This window comes from Mobula hypostoma, chromosome 4 (genome assembly GCF_963921235.1).
Source record: "Mobula hypostoma chromosome 4, sMobHyp1.1, whole genome shotgun sequence".
Classification (NCBI taxonomy): Eukaryota; Metazoa; Chordata; class Chondrichthyes; order Myliobatiformes; family Myliobatidae; genus Mobula; species Mobula hypostoma.
Window position 1 is genome coordinate 204,897,359 of NC_086100.1, and position 19,476 is coordinate 204,916,834.

Genomic DNA, 19,476 nt, shown 5'->3' on the forward strand with positions numbered 1-19,476 from the left:
GCAAATATCCTTGAAGAAAGTATAAACACGCTGCCGAAAAATCATAACATCGATCGTCCGTCAGATAACGCCCTCCGTCACCATAGCAACTTACGAGCTGCTCGGTTCCATCTCCAACTCAGCAGAAATCCAAAAGTTAGCCAGTTCTTTCTTGTGCCTTAAAGTGACAGTCCAACAGTTAGTATTCGTCTCTCTCTCTCTCTCTCTCTCTCTCTCTCTCTCTCTCTCTCTCTCTCTCTCTCTCTCTCTCTCTCTCTCTCTCTCTCTCTTTCAAAACAACATTTCGGTGTTAGATAACACCTTCTCTCTCTTTTCAAAAACACTGTTCATAGGGGTAATTCAGGACCCTGTCACACTGGTGAAGACGGCGTTTATCCCGCCGGCTTTCATCAGTCAAGACACTATGAGTGCAGGAGCTAGGACATTATATTGCTGTCGTATATGTCGTAAGGGAGTCAATGTTTGCCGTACTAAGCATAGTTTTGGCCGTTACTTTCTGGAAATTACTGCGATAAACTGCAAATAATTCAAAGATTTCCGATTATGTTTTTAGTATTAGAAGGCTTGAGTTAGAAGGAGACGATGACCACTCTTTTTCTTTACTCCTTTGAATATAGGAGAATGAACAACGACATTACAGAAGTGTTTTAAATTTTGAATGGCAGGAATCTGATGGATATTAGCAGTCATTTTCCGAAGTCAAGGGAGACCAAACGACATAGATTAAGTATGAGAGGTAAAGGTTTAAAAGGGCCATGGACAGCAAATTTCTGACGCAGGGCTATATAGCAACATAGGCCTTACGCAGGAAATCGGGCAATCTGTCTTGGTACACAAGTCGGCATGGATTCGTTGGGCCGAAGGGCCTTTATAAATGGTGCATTTATCTCTGAATCTATCGGCGAGATGCGCCAGATGTTACTGGACAGGCAAGATGTAGAATTTACTCGTAATTGGTCATACTTGGGTCCTAAGCGAACTGCAGCACTGATGAAGGGAATGGAGGTACTTTCATAGTTGCAAAGTAATCATCTTCCTTCTTCATATAAACGAGCTTCCTCTACCATCAACGCTGCCCTTGCCCCCATCTATTCCATTTCGCTCACACCGGATCCTCCCGCCGCAATACCAGGGATAGGCTTCCTCTTGTCCTCACCTACCACCACATTAGCCTTCGCATCCAGCACATAATTCTCCGTAACTTTCGCCATCTCCAATGGGATCCCACCACCGAGCATGTCTCACCCCCTCCCCCTCCACTCCCCGCCACTTTCAACTTCGCAGGGATCGCTCCCTACGCGAATCTAATGTCCATTCGTCCCTCTCCACTGATCTCCCTGCTTGTACTCATTCTTGCCAGCTACACCTGCCCGTACACCTCCTCCTTTATTGCCATTCGGGACCGCCAGCAGTGCTTCCAGGTGATGCGACATTTCACCTGTGAATTTGTTGGCGTCATCTACCGCATCTGGTGTTCTAGGTGTGGCCTCCTGTATATTGGTGAGACCCAACGTAGTTTGGGAGACCATTTCACCGCGAACATGTACTCCAGAAAAGGCGGGATCACCCTTTAGTCAACGATTTTAATACAACTTCCCATTCACATTCCGACATGTCAGTCCATGGCCTCCTCTACTGGCACGATGAGTTCACACTCAGCTTAGAGGAACAACACCTTATATTCCATCTGGGTAGCCTCCAACCTGATGGCATGAACATCGATTTCTCGAAGTTCCTGAAATAAGATTCTTCCATATTCTTCGACCCTCTCCTATCAAATTTCCATTTCTCCAGCCCTTTACCCTTTCACTAATCAAATTCCTAGCTTTTCACTTTGTCCCCTACTGACTCTGACCTCGTTTTCTTTCTGGTCCTGATGAAGCGTTATGATCTGAAACTTCGACTGTTTATTCCTTTCCATAGATGCTTTTTGACCAGCAGAGTTTCTCCAGCATTTTGTGTTTAAATCCCTGCCATTTATTTGCTCTGTTTTATTTGTGTTATTCAGAGCATTACCAGCAGTTGGGACGCTCTTCCACCGAGAAGGAATTTAAGAAGACAGCAATCATCCATCATCAGTCAGAGTCAGAATGGACGCAGGTATGCTCAGTGGGCTTTCTTTGTCCATAAGACCATAAAACCATAAGACAAAGGAGCAGAAGTAGGCCATTCTGCCCATTGAGTCTGCTCCGCCATTTTATCATGAGCTGATCCATTTTCTCCTATATTAGTCCCACTCCCCTGCCTTCTCACCATAACCTTTGATGCCCTGGCTACTCAGATACCTATCAACCTCTGCCTTAAATACATCCAATGACTTGGCCTCCACTGCTGCCCGTGGCAACAAATTCCATAGATTCACCACCATCTGACTAAAAAAATTTCTTCGCATTTCTGTTCTGAAAGGGCGCCCTTCAATCCTTAAGTCATGCCCTCTCGTACTAGACTCCCCCATCATGGGAAACAACTTTGTCACATCCACTCTGTCCATGCCTTTTAACATTCAAAATGTTTCTATGAGGTCTCCCCTCATTCTTCTAAATTCCAAGGAATACAGTCAAAGAGCGGACAAACGTTCCTCATATGTTAACCCTCTCATTCCCGAATCATTCTAGTGAATCTTCTTTGTACCCTCTCCAACATCAGCACATCCTTTCTTAAATAAGGAGACCAAAACTGCCCACAGTACTCCAAGTGAGGTCTCACCAGCGCCTTATAGATCCTCAACATCACATCCCTGCTCCTATACTCTATTCCTCTAGAAATGAATGCCAACATTGCATTCGCCTTCTTCACTACTGACTCAACCTGGAGGTTGACTTTAAGGATATCCTGTACGAGGACTCCCAAGTCCCGTTGCATCTCAGAATTTTGAATTCTTTCTCCATTTAAATAATAGTCTGCCCGTTTATTTTTTTCTGTCTAAGTGCATAACCATACATTTTCCAACATTGTACTTCATTTCCCACTTCTCTGCCCATTCTTCCAATCTATCCAAGTCTCTCTGCAGACTCTCCGTTTCCTCAGCACTACCGGCCCCTCCACCTATCTTCGTATCGTCAGCAAACTTAGCCACAAAGCCATCTATTCCATAATCTAAATCGTTGATGTACAATGTAAAAAGAAGCGGCCCCAGCACTGATCCCTGCGAAACACCACTGGTAACCGGCAGCCAACCAGAATAGGATCCCTTTATTCCCACTCTCTGTTTCCTGCCAATCAGCCAACGCTCTATCCACATATGTAACTTTCCCGTAATTCCATGGGCTCTTATCTTGTTAAGTAGCCTCATGTGTGCCACCTTGTCAAAGACCTTCTGAACATCCAAATCTACAACATCCACTACGTCGCCCTTGTCTAGCCTACTTGTAATTTCCTCAAAAAATTGTATTAGGTTTGTCAGACAGGATTTTCCTTTAAGGAATCCATGCTGAGTTCTGCCTATCTTGTCATATGCCTCCAGGTACTCCGTAACCTCATCCTTGACAATCGACTCCAACAATTTCCCAACCACGGATGTCAAGCTAACAGGTCTATAATTTCCTTTTTGCTTCCTTGCCCCCTTCTTAAATAGCGGAGTGACATTTGCAATCTTCCAGTCCTCCAGAACCATGCCAGAATCTATCGACTTTTCAAAGATCATCGCTAATGCCTCCGCAATCTCTATAGCTACTTCCTTCAGAACACGAGGGTCCATTCCATCTGGTCCAGGAGATTTATCTACCTTTAGACTATTCAGCTTCCTGAATACTGTCTCTGTCGTAATTGTGACTGCGCACACTTCTCTTCCCTTCCACCCTTGAGTGTCCGGTATACTGCTGTCTTCCTCAGTGAAGACTGATGCAAAATACTTGTTCAGTTCCTCTGCCATCTCCTCATCTCCCATTACAATTTCTCCAGCATCATTTTCTATCGGTCCTATATCTACTCTCACCTGTCTTTTACTCTTTATATACTTGAAAAAGCTTTTAGTATCCGCTTCGATATTATGTGCTAGCTTCCTTTCATAGTTAACCTTTTCTCTCTTAATGACCTTCTTGGCTTCCTTTTATAAAGTTTTAAAAACTTACCAATCCTCTCTCTTCCCACTAATTTTTGCTTCCTTGTATGCCCTCTCTTTTGCTTTAACTTTGGCTTTGACTTCTCTTGTCAACCACGGTTGCATCCTTTTTCCACTCGAAAATTTCTTCTTTTTTGGAATATACCTGTCTTGCACATTCTTCATTTCTCGCATAAACTCCAGCCACTGCTGCTCTGCTGTCTTTCCCGCCAGTGTCTCTTTACAGTCCACTTTGGCCAGTTCCTCTCTCATGCCACTGTAATTTCCTTTACTCCACTGAAATAACGACACATCAGATTTTGGCTTCTCTTTTTCTAATTTCACAGTCAACTCAACCATGTTATCATCACTGCCTCCTAAGGGTTCCTTCACCTCAATTTCTCCAATCAACTACGGTTCATTACACAATACCCAATCCAGTATAGCCGATCCCCTGGTAGGCTCAACAATAAGCTGTTCTAAAAAGCCATCTTGCAGACATTCTACAAATTCTCTCTCTTGAGATCCAGTGCTGACCTGATTTTCCCAATCTACTCGCATGTTAAAATCCCCCACAATTATCATAACACTGCCCTTCTGACAAGCCTTTTCTATTTCCAGTTGTAATTTGTAGTCCACATCCCTGCAGCTGTTTGGAGGCCTATAAATAACTGCCATCAGGGTCCTTTTACCCCTGCTATTTCTTAGCTCAACCAATAAAGATTCTGCACCTTCCGATCCTATATCACCTCTTTCTAATGATTTAATATTATTTCTTACCAATAAAGCCACGCCTCCTGCTCTGCCTACCTTCCTATCCTACCTATACACCGTGTATCCTTGGACGTTCAGCTCCCAGAGACATGCATCCTTTAGCCAGGTCTCAGTGATGGCCACAATATCATACCTGCCAATCTGTAGCTGTACAACAAGATCATCCACCTTATTCCTTATGCTGCGTGCATTTAAGTACAACACCTTAAGACCAGTATTTGATACTCCTTGCTTTGATTTCACTGCAACTTTATTGCACTGCAACTCATCCCAATGGCTACAAATTTGCCCCATCACCTGCCTGTCTTTCCTAACATCTTTACTGCTCACTATCTTAGATTTATTTCTGTTTTCCCCTTCCTCCGCTCTATCATTCCGGTTCCCAACCCCCTGCCAAATTAGTTTAAACCCTCCCTAACAGCTCTACTAAACTTTCCCGCCAGGATATTGGTCTCCTTCGGGTTCAGGTGTAACCTGTCCTTTTTGAACAGGTCATACTTCCCCCAGAAGAGATCCCAATTATCCAAGAATCTGGAGCCCTGCCCCCTACACCAGTCTCTCAGCCAGGCATTCATCTGCCTGATCCGACTACTCTTGCCCTCGCTAGCACGTGTCAATTAAACCTCCGTCCGTATGGTGCACATATAACATAGAACTAAGACAAAAGAACATATAAATCTACTGCACATTGCAGGCTCCTAGCTCAGTGTTGTTCCGACCATGTAACCTACTCTAGAAACTGTTTAGTAAAGCGGCCTTGAATACTGGCACAGTTCGTCAGTTCCAGCGCAGGATCCTAATACTAGGCATGTCTAATCAATCCGCCGCTCACGATGCAAATCTTCACCTGAGTGAAAAGAGAACGATTCCTGAATGAGATGGATGTGGGTGAAACACAGAAAGGATTCCATCGGCGATTGTGTGGGCAATGTAACATTCAAGGGAACAGGCAGAATTTCTTTCATCCCTTGGCACACCCTGATTTGAGAAATGATCCAAGTGTCAGTGGGAGGAACGGCTGTTATTTCATTTGTAGAAGGCAGCGTCGGGTCGTTGGAACATTGCTGGGAATTTAGTGTCTGAGTTATGAGAGCATATTTCATATTTTGAACGGGCAACAGCGAATAGGGTGGCTAATGTAACCCCACTTTTTAAAAAAGGAGGGAGAGAGAAACTGGGGAATTATAGACTGGTTAGCCTAACGTCGGTGGTGGGGAAACTGCTGGAGTCAGTTATCAAGGATGTGATAACAGCACATTTGGAAAGCGGTGAAATGATCGGACAAAGTCAGCATGGATTTGTGAAAGGAAAATCATGTCTGACGAATCTCATAGAATTTTTTGAGGATGTAACTAGTAGAGTGGATAGGGGAGAACCAGTGGACGTGGTATATTTGGATTTTCAAATGGCTTTTGACAAAGTCCCACACAGGAGATTAGTGTGCAAACTTAAAGCACACGGTATTGGGGGTAAGGTATTGGTGTGGGTGGAGAATTGGTTAGCAGACAGGAAGCAAAGAGTGGGAATAAACGGGACCTTTTCAGAATGGCAGGCGGTGACTAGTGGGGTACCGCAAGGCTCAGTGCTGGGACCCCAGTTGTTTACAATATATATTAATGACTTGGATGAGGGAATTAAATGCAGCATCTCCAAGTTTGCGGATGACACGAAGCTGGGTGGCAGTGTTAGCAGTGAGGAGGATGCTAAGAGGGTGCAGGGTGACTTGGATAGGTTGGGTGAGTGGGCAAATTCATGGCAGATGCAGTTTAATGTGGATAAATGTGAAGTTATCCACTTTGGTGGCAAAAATAGGAAAACAGATTATTATCTGAATGGTGGCCGATTAGGAAAAGGGGAGGTGCAACGAGACCTGGGTGTCATTATACACCAGTCATTGAAAGTGGGCATGCAGGTACAGCAGGCGGTGAAAAAGGCGACTGGTATGCTGGCATTTATAGCGAGAGGATTCGAGTACAGGAGCAGGGAGGTACTACTGCAGTTGTACAAGGCCTTGGTGAGACCACACCTGGAGTATTGTGTGCAGTTTTGGTCCCCTAATCTGAGGAAAGACATCTTTGCCATAGAGGGAGTACAAAGAAGGTTCACCAGATTGATTCCTGGGATGGCAGGACTTTCATATGAAGAAAGACTGGATGAACTGGGCTTGTACTCGTTGGAATTTAGAAGATTGAGGGGGGATCTGATTGAAACGTATAAGATCCTAAAGGGATTGGACAGGCTAGATGCAGGAAGATTGTTCCCGATGTTGGGGAAGTCCAGAACGAGGGGTCACAGTTTGAGGATAGACGGGAAGCCTTTTAGGACCGAGATTAGGAAAAACTTCTTCACACAGAGAGTGGTGAATCTGTGGAATTCTCTGCTACAGGAAACAGTTGAGGCCAGTTCATTGGCTATATTTAAGAAGGAGTTAGATATGGCCCTTGTGGCTACGGGGGTCAGGGGGTATGGAGGGAAGGCTGGGGCGGGGTTCTGAGTTGGATGATCAGCCATGATGATAATAAATGGCGGTGCAGACTCGAAGGGCCGAATGGCCTACTCCTGCACCTATTTTCTATGTTTCTATGTTTCTATGTTTAATATCCAGTTGCTTTTTCGGATAGTAGCTTAACGATCATGAACGTAGCTTCCCGGAGTCTGATTCAGTGGCCGAAATACAGAACATTACAGATTGTGGAGCCGTTATAGCTCACCGTAGACAAAGTATCTTTACCAGATTTGTGGTCTGTTAATCTGTTATAATGCTCAAATGATGGTCTTAGTTGATTAATGTGAAAGTGTGTTTCTTAAAGTGTGCTTAAGGTCCTTCGACCCAAACATGGAGTGGGGGTTATCTTTTGAGTAATATAAAGAATAGAGGAAAAACTTAGACGTGTAATTTAAGCGGTCTTCCCGGACAATTAACTGACCTTACCGTATAGGATCAAAGCAAACCAAAAGTGTATCCAGAGAGAATTTGCAGGAATTCAGCAGGTCAGGCAGCATCAATGAGGGGAAAGGAAAAAATACCGTTTCGGGTTCAGAGTGTTCAGCAGATAATTAGTAAATTAATTATAAAGTTGGCTTAGCCGCACAAAGGAGAGACAGAAATGGATGGGGATTTCTGACTAGAGGGCTGTGTCCAGTAGTGTTCTACAAGAATCATTGATCCCGTTGTTGTGCGATCTAGGTGAGGAAGTACATAGATAGATAAAAAGTAGAGACACAAGTAGATATGGTACAAAAGACGAGTAACAGTATTGGTCGAGGTGTAGCTTGGTCGAAATTTTGAAAGGTCGTGCTGTAGCTTGTTGAAACTTTACTTTAGAAACAATTTCAGTATTGTTCGCACAACTGATAACTACATCACAGGAATGATATGGAGGATTAACAAAGATACTGCCTGGATTACAGAATATTAGACATCAGGAGAGGTTGTACAACGTTAGATTCCCTTGGAAGATGATATTTTACCTCATAGAAGTTAAAATTTAGGAGAGGCATGGATAAAGCATACAGTCTTTGACTCAGAGTGCAAAATATCAAATACTAGAGGAAATAGGTTGAAGGTGAAAGTTTGAAGGGGATTTAGGATGTATGATTTCCACTGAGACTGATCGGTGTCTGGAATGTGCTTTCAAGAGAGCTCTTGAGTAAGTAGGAAACGGCAGGATATTGACCGTATGCCTGTCTATGGGATTAGTTTAAATTCACACCGTGGTCGGCACAATCATGCTGTGATTTACTATTGTTGTCCACAGTTCGGAACTCTGCAATCTCTTCCTTCCTGTCACATTGTGTTGATCACCAACTGTTCCGGTTGACGAAATTCTATCGGGACCGACTGGAGCAGGCGATTGAGGAGGGTGTGGAGGAACTCGGCCTCATGTTAACAGGCGAGGATCACTTCACGGGACGGGAGTATCACGTAAGTCTAAAGGACACAGACTGAGTGCAGATTCTGCTAAAGCTATCACAGACGCACAGTACCGGTGCAGAAGAAATGTCGGACATTGAAAGGCCGAGATGCTTGTGGTCAATAGAAACCATAGAAACCACAGAAACTACAGCACAGAAACAGGCCTTATGGCCCTTTATAATAATAACAGAAATGTCCCCAGATGCAGGTACACTTATCCTTTATTCAACCAATAGTAGCCTCTCTGATTTTTAGGCAGGTTACGGTGCAGCCAATCACTGACAGGAGACTTTGGTACTATGGCACTTGACGGAACTTGCAAGTGGACAGAAAACCACTTTGCACCAATCTGTCTCATTTCCCATTATACTCGCGAAGCTCGATCTTAATTGCTACACACCAGTTTGCGTTTGCTTCATAGCCAGTGGATTTCCCGCAAATAAATTGTATAGTGACTTATTTCGCAGATCACCTCCCCAGTCTACCTTCAGCCCCAGCATATATTGACCAGACACTGCTGAATATCGTCTCTCTTGTGTACGGCAGAAACGGTTGTATTTGAGCAATTACCCCGACATGCCTCGTGGTTCTGTGAACTTCTGTTACTTGTGACTGTTATATTTACAGCTTAAAAATCCTACCGTATATACTGTTAAGATCATAAGACATATGATCAGAATTAGGGTATTCGACCCGTCGAGTCTGATCGCCATGCTGCCAAGATAATCAAGGACACGACCCACCCAGCCAACACACTTTTCGTCCCTCTTCCCTCCGGGAGAAGGCTCAGGACCTTGAAGACTCGTACGGCCAGATTTGGGAACAGCTTTTTTCCAACTGTGATAAGACTACTGAACGGATCCTGACCCAGATCTGGGCCGTACCCTCCAAATATCCGGACCTGCCTCCCGTTGTTTTTCTTTGCACTATCTTACTTTCCCTCTTCTATTTACTATTTATGATTTATAATTTACATTTAACAATTTTTAATATTTTCTATCGACTTGTACTCTAGGGAGCACGAAGAGCAGAATCAAATACCGCTGTGATGATTTTACGCTTTAGTATCAATTGTTTGGAGACAATAAAGTATAAGGTATCACAAAGTATCATTGCTCTCGACCCCACTTTCCTGCCTTTCCCCATAACCTTTGAACACCTTAATAATCAAGAACCTATCAATCTCCTGTTTAAATGGATGGACGTATTGTATATGGATTTCAGTAAGGCATTTGACAACTTTCCCCACACAAGGCTCGTTTAGAAAGTAAGGAAGTATAGTATCGAAGGAGACCTTGCTGAGATCCAAACTTGGCTAAACCACAGAAGGCCAAGGGTGGTTGTAGCTGTTACGTATTCTGCAAAGAGTTCGGTGACTCCTCCTCTTTGTGATTTTTATAAATTACCTGGATGAGGAAGTAGAAGGGTGGGTTAGTAAGTTTGCTGATGACACTAAGTTTTCCGGTGTTGTGGACAGACTGAAAGGTTGTCAGAGGTTACAGCGGGACATCGAGAGGATGCAGAACTGGGCTGGGAAGTGGCAGATGGAGGTCAAACCAGACAAGTGTGAAGTGGTTCAAATTGATAGTTCAGATTTGAAGACAAAATATCATAGTAATGGTAAGAGTCTTGGCAGTGTGGAGGATTACGGAGATCTTGACGTCAGTGTCCAAAGGTCGCTCAAAGCTGCTACGCAGGTTGACAGTGTTTTTAAGAAGGTGTGTGGTGTGTTGGTATTTATCAACCGTGGGATAGAGTTCAAGAGCCGTGCGGTAATGTTACAGCGATATAAGACCGAGGTTAGACCCCCCCCCCCCCCCGCCTTGAGTTACTGTGTTCAGTTCTGGTACCTCACAACAGAAAAGAAGTGGATACTGTCGAGATGGCGCAGAAGAGATTTACACGGATAGTGCTGGATTAGAGAGCGTTTCTTATGAGAATAGGTTGAGTGATCTTAAAAAACCTATGTTTTTTAAGACATAGGTACTTGGAGTTTAGAAACATAGATGGCTATGTGGTAGGGAAATTTCAGGCAGTTTCTAGAGTAGGTTATATGGTCGACACAACATTGTGGGCCGAATGGCCTGTAATTTGCTGCAGGTTTCTATGTCCTATATATACCTATATAGACCATAAGACCATAAGACAAAGGAGCAGAAGTCGGCCGTTCGGCCCATCAAGTCTGCTCCGCCATTTTATCATGAGCTGATCCATTCTCCCATCTAGTCCCACTCCCCCGCCTGCTCACCATAACCTTTGATGCCCTGGCTAATCAGATACCTATCAATCTCTGCCTTAAATACACCCAATGACTTGGCCTCCACTGCTGCCCGTGGCAACAAATTCCATAGATTCACCACCCTCTGAGTAAAAAAAATTCTTCTCATTTCTGTTCTGAATAGGCGCCCTTCAATCCTTAAATCATGCCCTCTCGTACTAGACTCCTTCATCATGGGAAAAAAACTTTGCCACATCCACTCTGTCCATGTCTTTCAACAATATATGTCTTGGCTTCCACGGTTTTCAGTGGCAATCAATTCCACAGATTCACCACCCTCTGGAAAAAGAAATGTTAACATAAAGTTTGCTGAATTAGCATCAATAAACCCACAATATGCTAAGTATGCGTAAGTTACCGCAAAATTAACTAGAGACCGCCTTCTAATTACCACTCTGTACTGGGGTCACATTCACCTATTGTCACCCAGACTGAATGGTACCGCTGAGCCGCACATGATATCTAAACATAACGTTCCCCTTTTGATGTCTGATAATTCCAGTCCAAACTCTTTTTTTCGCCATTACTGCCAGTTGCATTGATCTTCCTGACATGCGCAGAACTCCTGAAATTGCTGGCTGCTCCTCGGTGCAAGTTCGCAGCAGTAGGCTGAGACCGGAACACTCATGGTGCCAGGCAATTAAGCGTGAGCCTGCCACCGTCCATCACGTGAACCTGCTGCTTTTTACCAGCTGTTTTCCCCGGGAAACCAGTCAGTGACACTGTCATTGCTCTACCTGGTGTTTTATCTGTCTTTGTCCAGGATGGACCTGTACCCGTCCAGTGTCCACACTCACTGTTCCTGCAGATCCTGTCCGACAGTCGACCCTTTCCTCCTGCCTACAGCCCGCCTCCCTCCGCTCCTCAATATATTCCCCTTTGTTCGTTACAGAGCGTCACTGAGCTCGCGGAGAAGGGAAACCGAGCGAGCGCTTCCAAACTCCTCCTGGATCTGGTGATGGAGAAGGGCTCCGGGGTCCGGAGGGTGTTGTGGGAATCCTTTGTGAAAATACATCACAATTTACCGAAGCTGAGCAGAATATTGAAGGAAATACAGGAATGTGGTACGGTGAACAATACACTGTGTGTTACAGATGTAGATGCTGCCGAATTTAAAGTATTGCAGAGAGCAGACTTCATATAGGGTCAATCTGTTTTCAACAGGTGATGCCCAGTTCTCCTACATGGACAGGGAGCGGCGTTTATCTGAAGTGCCCACCCACCTGAAAGGTAAGCTGAAATACCAAAATTTTTATTTCACTCTGCGGATATGTACCCCTGTTTAGCTCGTATTGGAATCTGGGTGCCTGGAGGATTGGAAGCCATTCAGATTTGCCATAGTCCTCAGACACCCTGCCAAGTTTCGAGCTTTCGAGCAGAAACCTCCAACACGAGTCCATTAATCGGCCGTGCTGATGGATGCCGTTAGTAAGAATGTGGGAATTCTACGTTCCGGAGCGCCGGCAAGAGGCGTCGAGAGTTGTCAACTCTTCCAACAAATAAAGGCAGAATGATCCCAGCATGAATCCCAGTCTAGGAAGACTCACACCCGGAATGCAGTGGCCTAGCACAACATTCATGTCAGATCCTGAGAGGAGAGGAGAATGTGGAGACGTTACAGCGAATTGAGGACTACCACTAGCTCAAATTGGCAATGGTTTGATATTGAGAGTTTCAATCTCAAGGAAATGACAGGGGAGCCAGAACAGTATGTGGAAAGTAAAAATAATCAAATGTTGGGATTTACAATTTTCCCTGATGTTGTGATGGATACACAGTGTCATAGACTCTTACAACATGGAATCGTGGCCTTTGGCCAAACACATCCGCACGAATAGTGTTACCCAGCGAGTTCGTCCCATCTTCCTGCATCTGGCCCATAACCCTCTAAAACTCTCCCGCCCATGTGCGTATCTGGTGCCTTCAACATTGATAATGTGCCCTGATCACCCACTATATCTGTTAGTTCATTCCAAGTACGTGTCAAGAGGTTGTCCCCAAAGCTTCTTTCGACTCTTTTCCTTCTGATCTTAACGCTAAACTCTCTTGTTGTTCGCACCACATCTCCGGGGCAAAGACGTTGAGCGCCCCGTCTGTGTCCATCATGATATTGTACTTCTATCCGCCCATCCCTCAATCTCCTAGATTCCATCGAATAATATCCAATTCTATGCAATCTCTCCTTGTATCTCTGGTCGTCGAGTTCTGACAACATCTTGGTGGACCTTTTTTACACTTCCCCTAGTTTACTAACATCTTTATTATGACAAGGTGACCAAATCTGTACAGTTACTCCTATTGAGTCAGTGACATCTTACAACTGCAAAGTGTGCTCAAGACACTGACCGATGTAGGTCAGTCTGCCGAAAGCCTTCTTCACCATCCTATCTACCTGAGATGCTCCTTTCAGTGAACTCTGCACTGGCACGCCCACATCCCTCTGTTTAATAACAGAACAGCAGGGCGCTACTATTTGCTTTATACTACAGGCATTAAAGGAGATATCAGAGGTAGTTTTCTTTATCCTTTACACAGAGAGTGGTGTCCGGAATGCTCTGCTGGGGTTAATGGCTAAAGCTGATACATTAAGGGCATTCAAGGGACTCTAAAATAGGCAAATGGATGAAAGCAATATTGCACATTATGGACTACTAAGGAGTGGTGGATTTGAGTGATCGTAGCGTTTCTTAAAAAGGTCGGTACAAAAGCCCAGTTCAACAGATTTTAAACTGTAAAAAGAGTGTGTATCTCCCCCTCTGTAAAATCAGAAAATTGAAATATCCAGGACTGTGCGTTGACCTCGTGTTCATCAGAGCTTTGTGAAACTGCAATTATTAACAAAGGGGCAAATGCCACTATCAAGGAAGACATGAACGCATGGAGTGGTAGAGCTGTGAAGTTGAAATGATTGTGCTATCGTATTCATTTTCAGCACTGCAGGTATGCCGGGATCCCCACCGGCAGACAAACATTGTCTGAACTTCTGCAAAACCTTTCGCAGAGAAAATGTGTTGGGGGATTCATGATGATTAGAATCGACACTTACATTTTTTTCCATAATGTCCTCAGGCGTTCAGAGGAAACACAAAGAGACTCTACGGGCACAGACGGAAGAACTGAGAGTGAACGCGATCCTGATGAGCGAGCAGGAGAAGGTTTTCCAGCTGGTTGATCAATACGCTGAGCTCACTGTCATTTCTACTGTTCGAGATCGGAGACTGGTGGAACATGAACTGCTGGCAAGAGGCAAAGTTCACGAGGAATGGAGGGTGAAACATCTCCGCGGGAAGTTGGAAAAACTCCGGATGGATCAGTTGTTTCAGAGCAATGACTCACATCGTTTTCGCGACAAACTGAAGAAATTATTTACACCATCGAGGTCCGGGTTTTCGGCAGCTTTGGCCGGAGTCCCAGGGATCGGGAAAACAACAATGGTACAAAAGATTGTTTATGACTGGGCCACTGGAAAAATATACCAACAATTCCAGTTTGTCTTCAGTTTCAAATTCCGGGATTTAAACTCCATTAACTGCAGAACTAACCTGAGGGAACTGATTCTGGACCAGTATCCTTACTTTGGGAATATCCTGAGAAAGGTCTGGAAGAACCCAGAGGCATTGTTGTTTATATTTGATGGTTTGGATGAATTCAAACACGAAATCAATTTTGGTGACAGTGCGAGATACACAGAACCTCAGCATCAGTGCCCAGACCCCGAGTGGTGGTGTGAAGTGTCGGACATTGTGTACCGTTTAATCCAGGGCAAACTTCTCCCAGGGTGTTCAGTGCTGGTGACCACCCGCCCTTCTGCGTTACATTTATTGGAAAAGGCGGAAATCGGTATATGGGCTGAAATCCTGGGATTTGTTGGTGAGGAACGGAAGGAATATTTCATCAGGCATTTTGAAGATCAGACGGTGGCAGTAGCTGTTTTCCAACACGTGAAGGAGAACGAGATCCTGTACACCATGAGCTACAACCCGTCCTACTGCTGGATTCTCGCTCTGGCACTGAGTCCTTTCTTCACACAAAATGTCAGGGACACGCAGCAAGTTCCAAAGACCATCACCCAACTATATTGCTACTATATTTACAACATCCTGAAAAACCACGGCCGTGAAATTGAGAGCCCCCGTGATGTATTACTCAGAGTTGGTCAGATGGCCTTCAGAGGAGTGTCCGAAAAGAAAATTGTGTTTACAGGTGTAGATTTGATCAACTACGATCTGCAACCTTCCCGATTCCTGTCCGGGTTCCTGATGGAGCTTTTGGAGAGAGAGATTTCTGTCCGGTGTGTGGTGTACACATTCCCACACCTCACCATCCAAGAGTTTGTAGCTGCAATCGCACAATTCCTGAATCCACATCCCGGGGATATCCTGAAATCCCTCACTGAAGCTCACAACGCAACAGATGGGCGATTCGAGGTATTTCTCCGTTTTGTTGCTGGTCTCTCCTCCCCAATCACAGCTCAGGGCCTGGAGGAATTTCGGGGTCCATTTCCTCATCAAACAATCTGCCGGGTGATTGACTGGGTGAAGGAGGAGGTTAAACGCCAGAGCGAAAACACTGGGAGTGGACCTGGTAAAAAAAAAAGCCTCCTGAACACATTGCACTACCTGTTTGAGTCTCAGAATCCTGGACTGTCTCAGGCCGCACTGGGATCTGTGGAAACACTTTCATTCAGTGGAATGACACTGACCCCGATTGACTGCGCTGTCCTGTCTCATGTCATCGGATTCTGTGATACAATAAAACACCTCGACCTGGAGAAATGCCACATTCAGTGTGAAGAAATCCAGCGGCTGGGACCCGGGCTGCACAAGTGCCAGGAGTTGAGGTAACTTGATTTATCTCTCACTCTGAACTGTGAAACTGTTGCATTGTTCTGTTTCAATGTAAATGAATTTGGGTAAAACTGTAATAAATCATATTGTGAAGAATTGTGACAAATGAGCAGGGGATCGGTCAGTAATTCCCCAAAGACGGGAGGATTCTGTAATTCCTTGTGAAGAGACATTGGAGACCATCAGATCAATGAACAACGGCCACTGGTTTAATGGTAGTAAATCACAGGAATGGCCGTGTTTCTCGCTGTCTGCGACAGGTCTATTGACAATGTTTCTTTTCACTGTTACTGACACCCAGGCCGGCACTGACTGCAGCAGGTGGGTCAGAATTTCACAGCATCTTCCTGCTGAGAGACTAGAGAGGTTCAGTGGACTGTCCTCGTGAGAGGCTGAGACAGAACTCTGTGAGATTGTCCTGACCTTGTCCTTCCCTGTGTGTGATTCTCATTATCGCTCCACTTGTGCGTATTTGCTCACTATCAGATACGCAGTCTACATATGAGCACCTCCTCTCCAGATTGTGGGCCTAACCCCTATCGCCTCTTCTTGAGGGATCATCGTTTCTTATCGCTAGCCTTCTGTGGGATATCTCTGCTTCAGCCTCGCTCACCCCCGTCCTCCTGTTGGATCCCTCTTCCTCATCCCCTTCGTCCTGTGGATCTCTGTGCACCAATCCCCTTCTTCCTGTCCGAATTCTCTCCCACGCAGCTTTGCTCCCATTGAATCTCTCTTTCACACCCATTACATCCCGTGGGATCTCTCTGCACCACTCCACATCCTACTGACGGAAAACTCTTCCCCATCCTCCTTCTTCCTATGGGATCTCTCTTCTCTCATTCCCCTTCATCCAGTCTGATGTCCCTTCCCCATCCTCCTTCCAACTGCCTGTTCTCTTTTCCACACCCTCCTTTTCCTGTGGGAACACCTATTCGCTTCATCCTCCGAGATCTCTCTGTAGTAATCCCTTTTCTTCCGACGGAACTTTCTTCGCCACTCCCCTCCATCCTGTCGAATCAAGCTCCCTCACCCCCTTTCTCCTGGCGGATGTCTGTTCCCCAGCTCCCTTCAGCCGTGGAATCTCTATGCCGCATCACTATCTTTCTGTGGGATCTCTTTCCAAGCCTAATTCCTCCTTATGGATCCCTATTCCACATCCTCCTTACTACAGCGGAATGTTCCTTCGCATCCCACTTCCTCCTGTGGTATCACTCGTCCCCTTCACGCTGCGCCTTGTGGGACCGCCTTTCCCTATTCCACTTCCGACGGTCGGATCTTTCTTCCACAAGCCCTTACTCCGAGAATCTTTTTTGCGCATTCCCTTGAACCTGTCCGATCACACTTCCACGTCCCACTTCCCCTGTGGGATCTCTCTTTCGCATCTCCCTTCCTCCTGTCGAACCTCTGTTCCCATTCCTCTTCATCCTGAGGGAAGTAGCTCCTACATCCCCCTTCCCACAGTTGGAACTCACTTCCCTACCACTTCTTATGGAGATCTGTCTTGCGCATCCCCTTCCATTTCACCGTTCTCTCTTCCCTAACCCACCCCTGTGGCATCTCTCTTCCCCATTCCCTTCCTCCTGAAGGGATCGATCGTCCCACCTCTTCCTCCTATAAGATCTCCCTTCCCATCTCCCTTTTTCCTGTCGGACCTCTCTTTTCCGCCCCTTCCTCCAGTCGGATTTCTCTTCTCCATGCCCCTTTCTGCCGGTGGAATCTCTCTGCCTATTTATTTTATCCTGGTGTGGGAGTCTCTTCCACAATCGCCTTTGAACATCTTTCCATCCAACACGCCTCTTCACCATGGGAATTTATCTAAACTTCAATCCTACTCCTTCCGACGCTCACAGAACATGAATATCTCTCTAACCGTCGGGGAAGGAGACGGAATTTGTGGAGTTTACAGGGTCACAGCGACAGACTAAATTGCTGACATTCGGTGAACACCCGGGAGCTGGGCAGTGAGGGACACTGACAGTGATGGGAACTCCGATCAGTGACTTACTGAAGGGTTTAATGTTTTCGGAAATATTCGAGTGGGAGAAATTCCATCAGACCCACGGATTGAATCACTTTGTTCATCAGTTTGTCTGTTTGTATTTAGACTTGGGCTGAATCAACTGGGAGATTCAGGTGTGAAACTGGTGTCTGCGGCTCTGAGGAACCCGGAGTGTAAAATACAGAAACTGCGGTAAGTACCAGACTGTGGGAGACTGTGTTTACAGTCACTGAGTGTCCGACACTGAACATTAATGTGATCAGTAATTGTGTTACTCATAAACACTGGGGATTTGTACCGTCTCCTGTCTCTCTGCGTTCTTCACCCACACTATCTGTCATCTCCAGGCTGATCAGTGTCGGTCTCGCAGATTCTGGAGCCAAGGATCTCGTCTCCGCTCTCAGTACAAACCGATCTCTCACGGAGCTGGACCTGAGTGTTAATAAACTGGGAGATTCAGGAGTGAAACTGGTATCTGCAGCTCTGAGGAACCCAGAGTGTAAAATACAGAAACTGTGGTATGTACCAGACTGTGGGAGACTGTGTTTACAGTCACTGGGTGTCTGACGCTGAACATTAGTGTGATAAGTAATTGTGTTACTGATAAACACTGGGGACTTGTAACGTCTCCTGTGTCTCTGTGTCCTTCACCCACACTCTCTCTCATCTCCAGGCTGAGTGGTGTCCGTCTCACAGATTCTGGTGCCGAGGATCTCGTCTCAGCTATCATTACAAACCGAATACTAACGCGGCTGAACCTGGGATCAAATTGGCTCACAGACCGATCTGTGCCTGCTCTTCGTCGCCTTATACTGGCACTCCCGAGTCTGGAGCGGCTTGTGTAAGTGTTAAGATTCAATATGATTTAAAAAAAACAGCGGATCCGCGGGTTTTCTGGTGATATTTGTCTGTGAGTGTTGTTGAAACATTAATCCCAGTCCCCCGTTACTGACACTGTTGTGTCATCTGTTTATTTCATCTTTATTCTTCCATCTGTTTCAGGCTGGTGGAGAACCGGTTCAATCAAACCGGGAAGAATGAACTGACGTCTCTCCAGAAACCCGGACCCGGACTGAGCGTGATATTTGACCATCGGGATATGTGAACATTTTCGCCCACGGGATGGAGACATTCAGGCAGATTTCCCGGTTTTACCTTCAACGGTCGACTTTAATGGCCGCGCTCCAGAATTAATTCCAATAGAATCCGACTCCAGCCGAGCGTGCTCCGACGTCAGAGGCAATACCGGAGCCGAGTGTTTCCGTCTGCAGTGTAGCGGCCCTGCTTCCGCCGGATGTCCTGGTGCAGGGTTCGCCAAGGGGAACCGGGGAATTACGCAGACCGGAATTACATAGGCGGCCATTGTCGCTCTGGGACACCACTGTCCCGGGTGGGGTTATCCGGGAAGGGGATCGTTTTTTCTCACTTTGGGCTGAGGACGGTATATTCGTCAGTCTTGCCGCTATACTGATGTTAAATTAACAAATAACTCGGTAGTGACCCTGGATCTGCAGCGATCTCGGTCAGTGCCTTGATGTGTGATTTTATAATCATCGATTCCCCGATTCAGAGTGACGGTGAGAAACGGGACTGATTACTCAACCTGTCTCTCGTTGTCGTCGG

The 19,476-nt window shown here is 45.6% G+C and overlaps 1 protein-coding gene across 1 annotated transcript; it reads left to right on the forward strand.

Moving 5' to 3' along the window:
- The first annotated feature begins 906 nt into the window (after positions 1-906).
- LOC134346021 (NACHT, LRR and PYD domains-containing protein 3-like) lies at positions 907-19,084 on the forward strand. Its single transcript, XM_063047358.1, has 11 exons — positions 907-929; positions 1,361-1,500; positions 2,009-2,100; positions 8,514-8,738; positions 11,900-12,071; positions 12,172-12,237; positions 14,077-15,847; positions 17,959-18,045; positions 18,201-18,371; positions 18,527-18,694; positions 18,856-19,084. The coding sequence occupies exons 1-11, from the start codon at positions 907-909 to the stop codon at positions 18,956-18,958; spliced, it is 3,018 nt and encodes a 1,005-aa protein (XP_062903428.1). The 3' UTR covers positions 18,959-19,084.
- The last annotated feature ends 392 nt before the right edge of the window (positions 19,085-19,476 follow it).

Bases quoted from the DNA above. Each gene is read 5' to 3' on its own strand.
- LOC134346021 (XM_063047358.1), top strand. From the start codon at position 907: ATGCGCCAGATGTTACTGGACAG. The intron at 2,101-8,513 runs GTATGCTCAGTG...CTATGGGATTAG, and splicing joins CAGAGTCAGAATGGACGCAG to TTTAAATTCACACCGTGGTC. The intron at 18,372-18,526 runs GTATGTACCAGA...TCTCATCTCCAG, and splicing joins TGTAAAATACAGAAACTGTG to GCTGAGTGGTGTCCGTCTCA.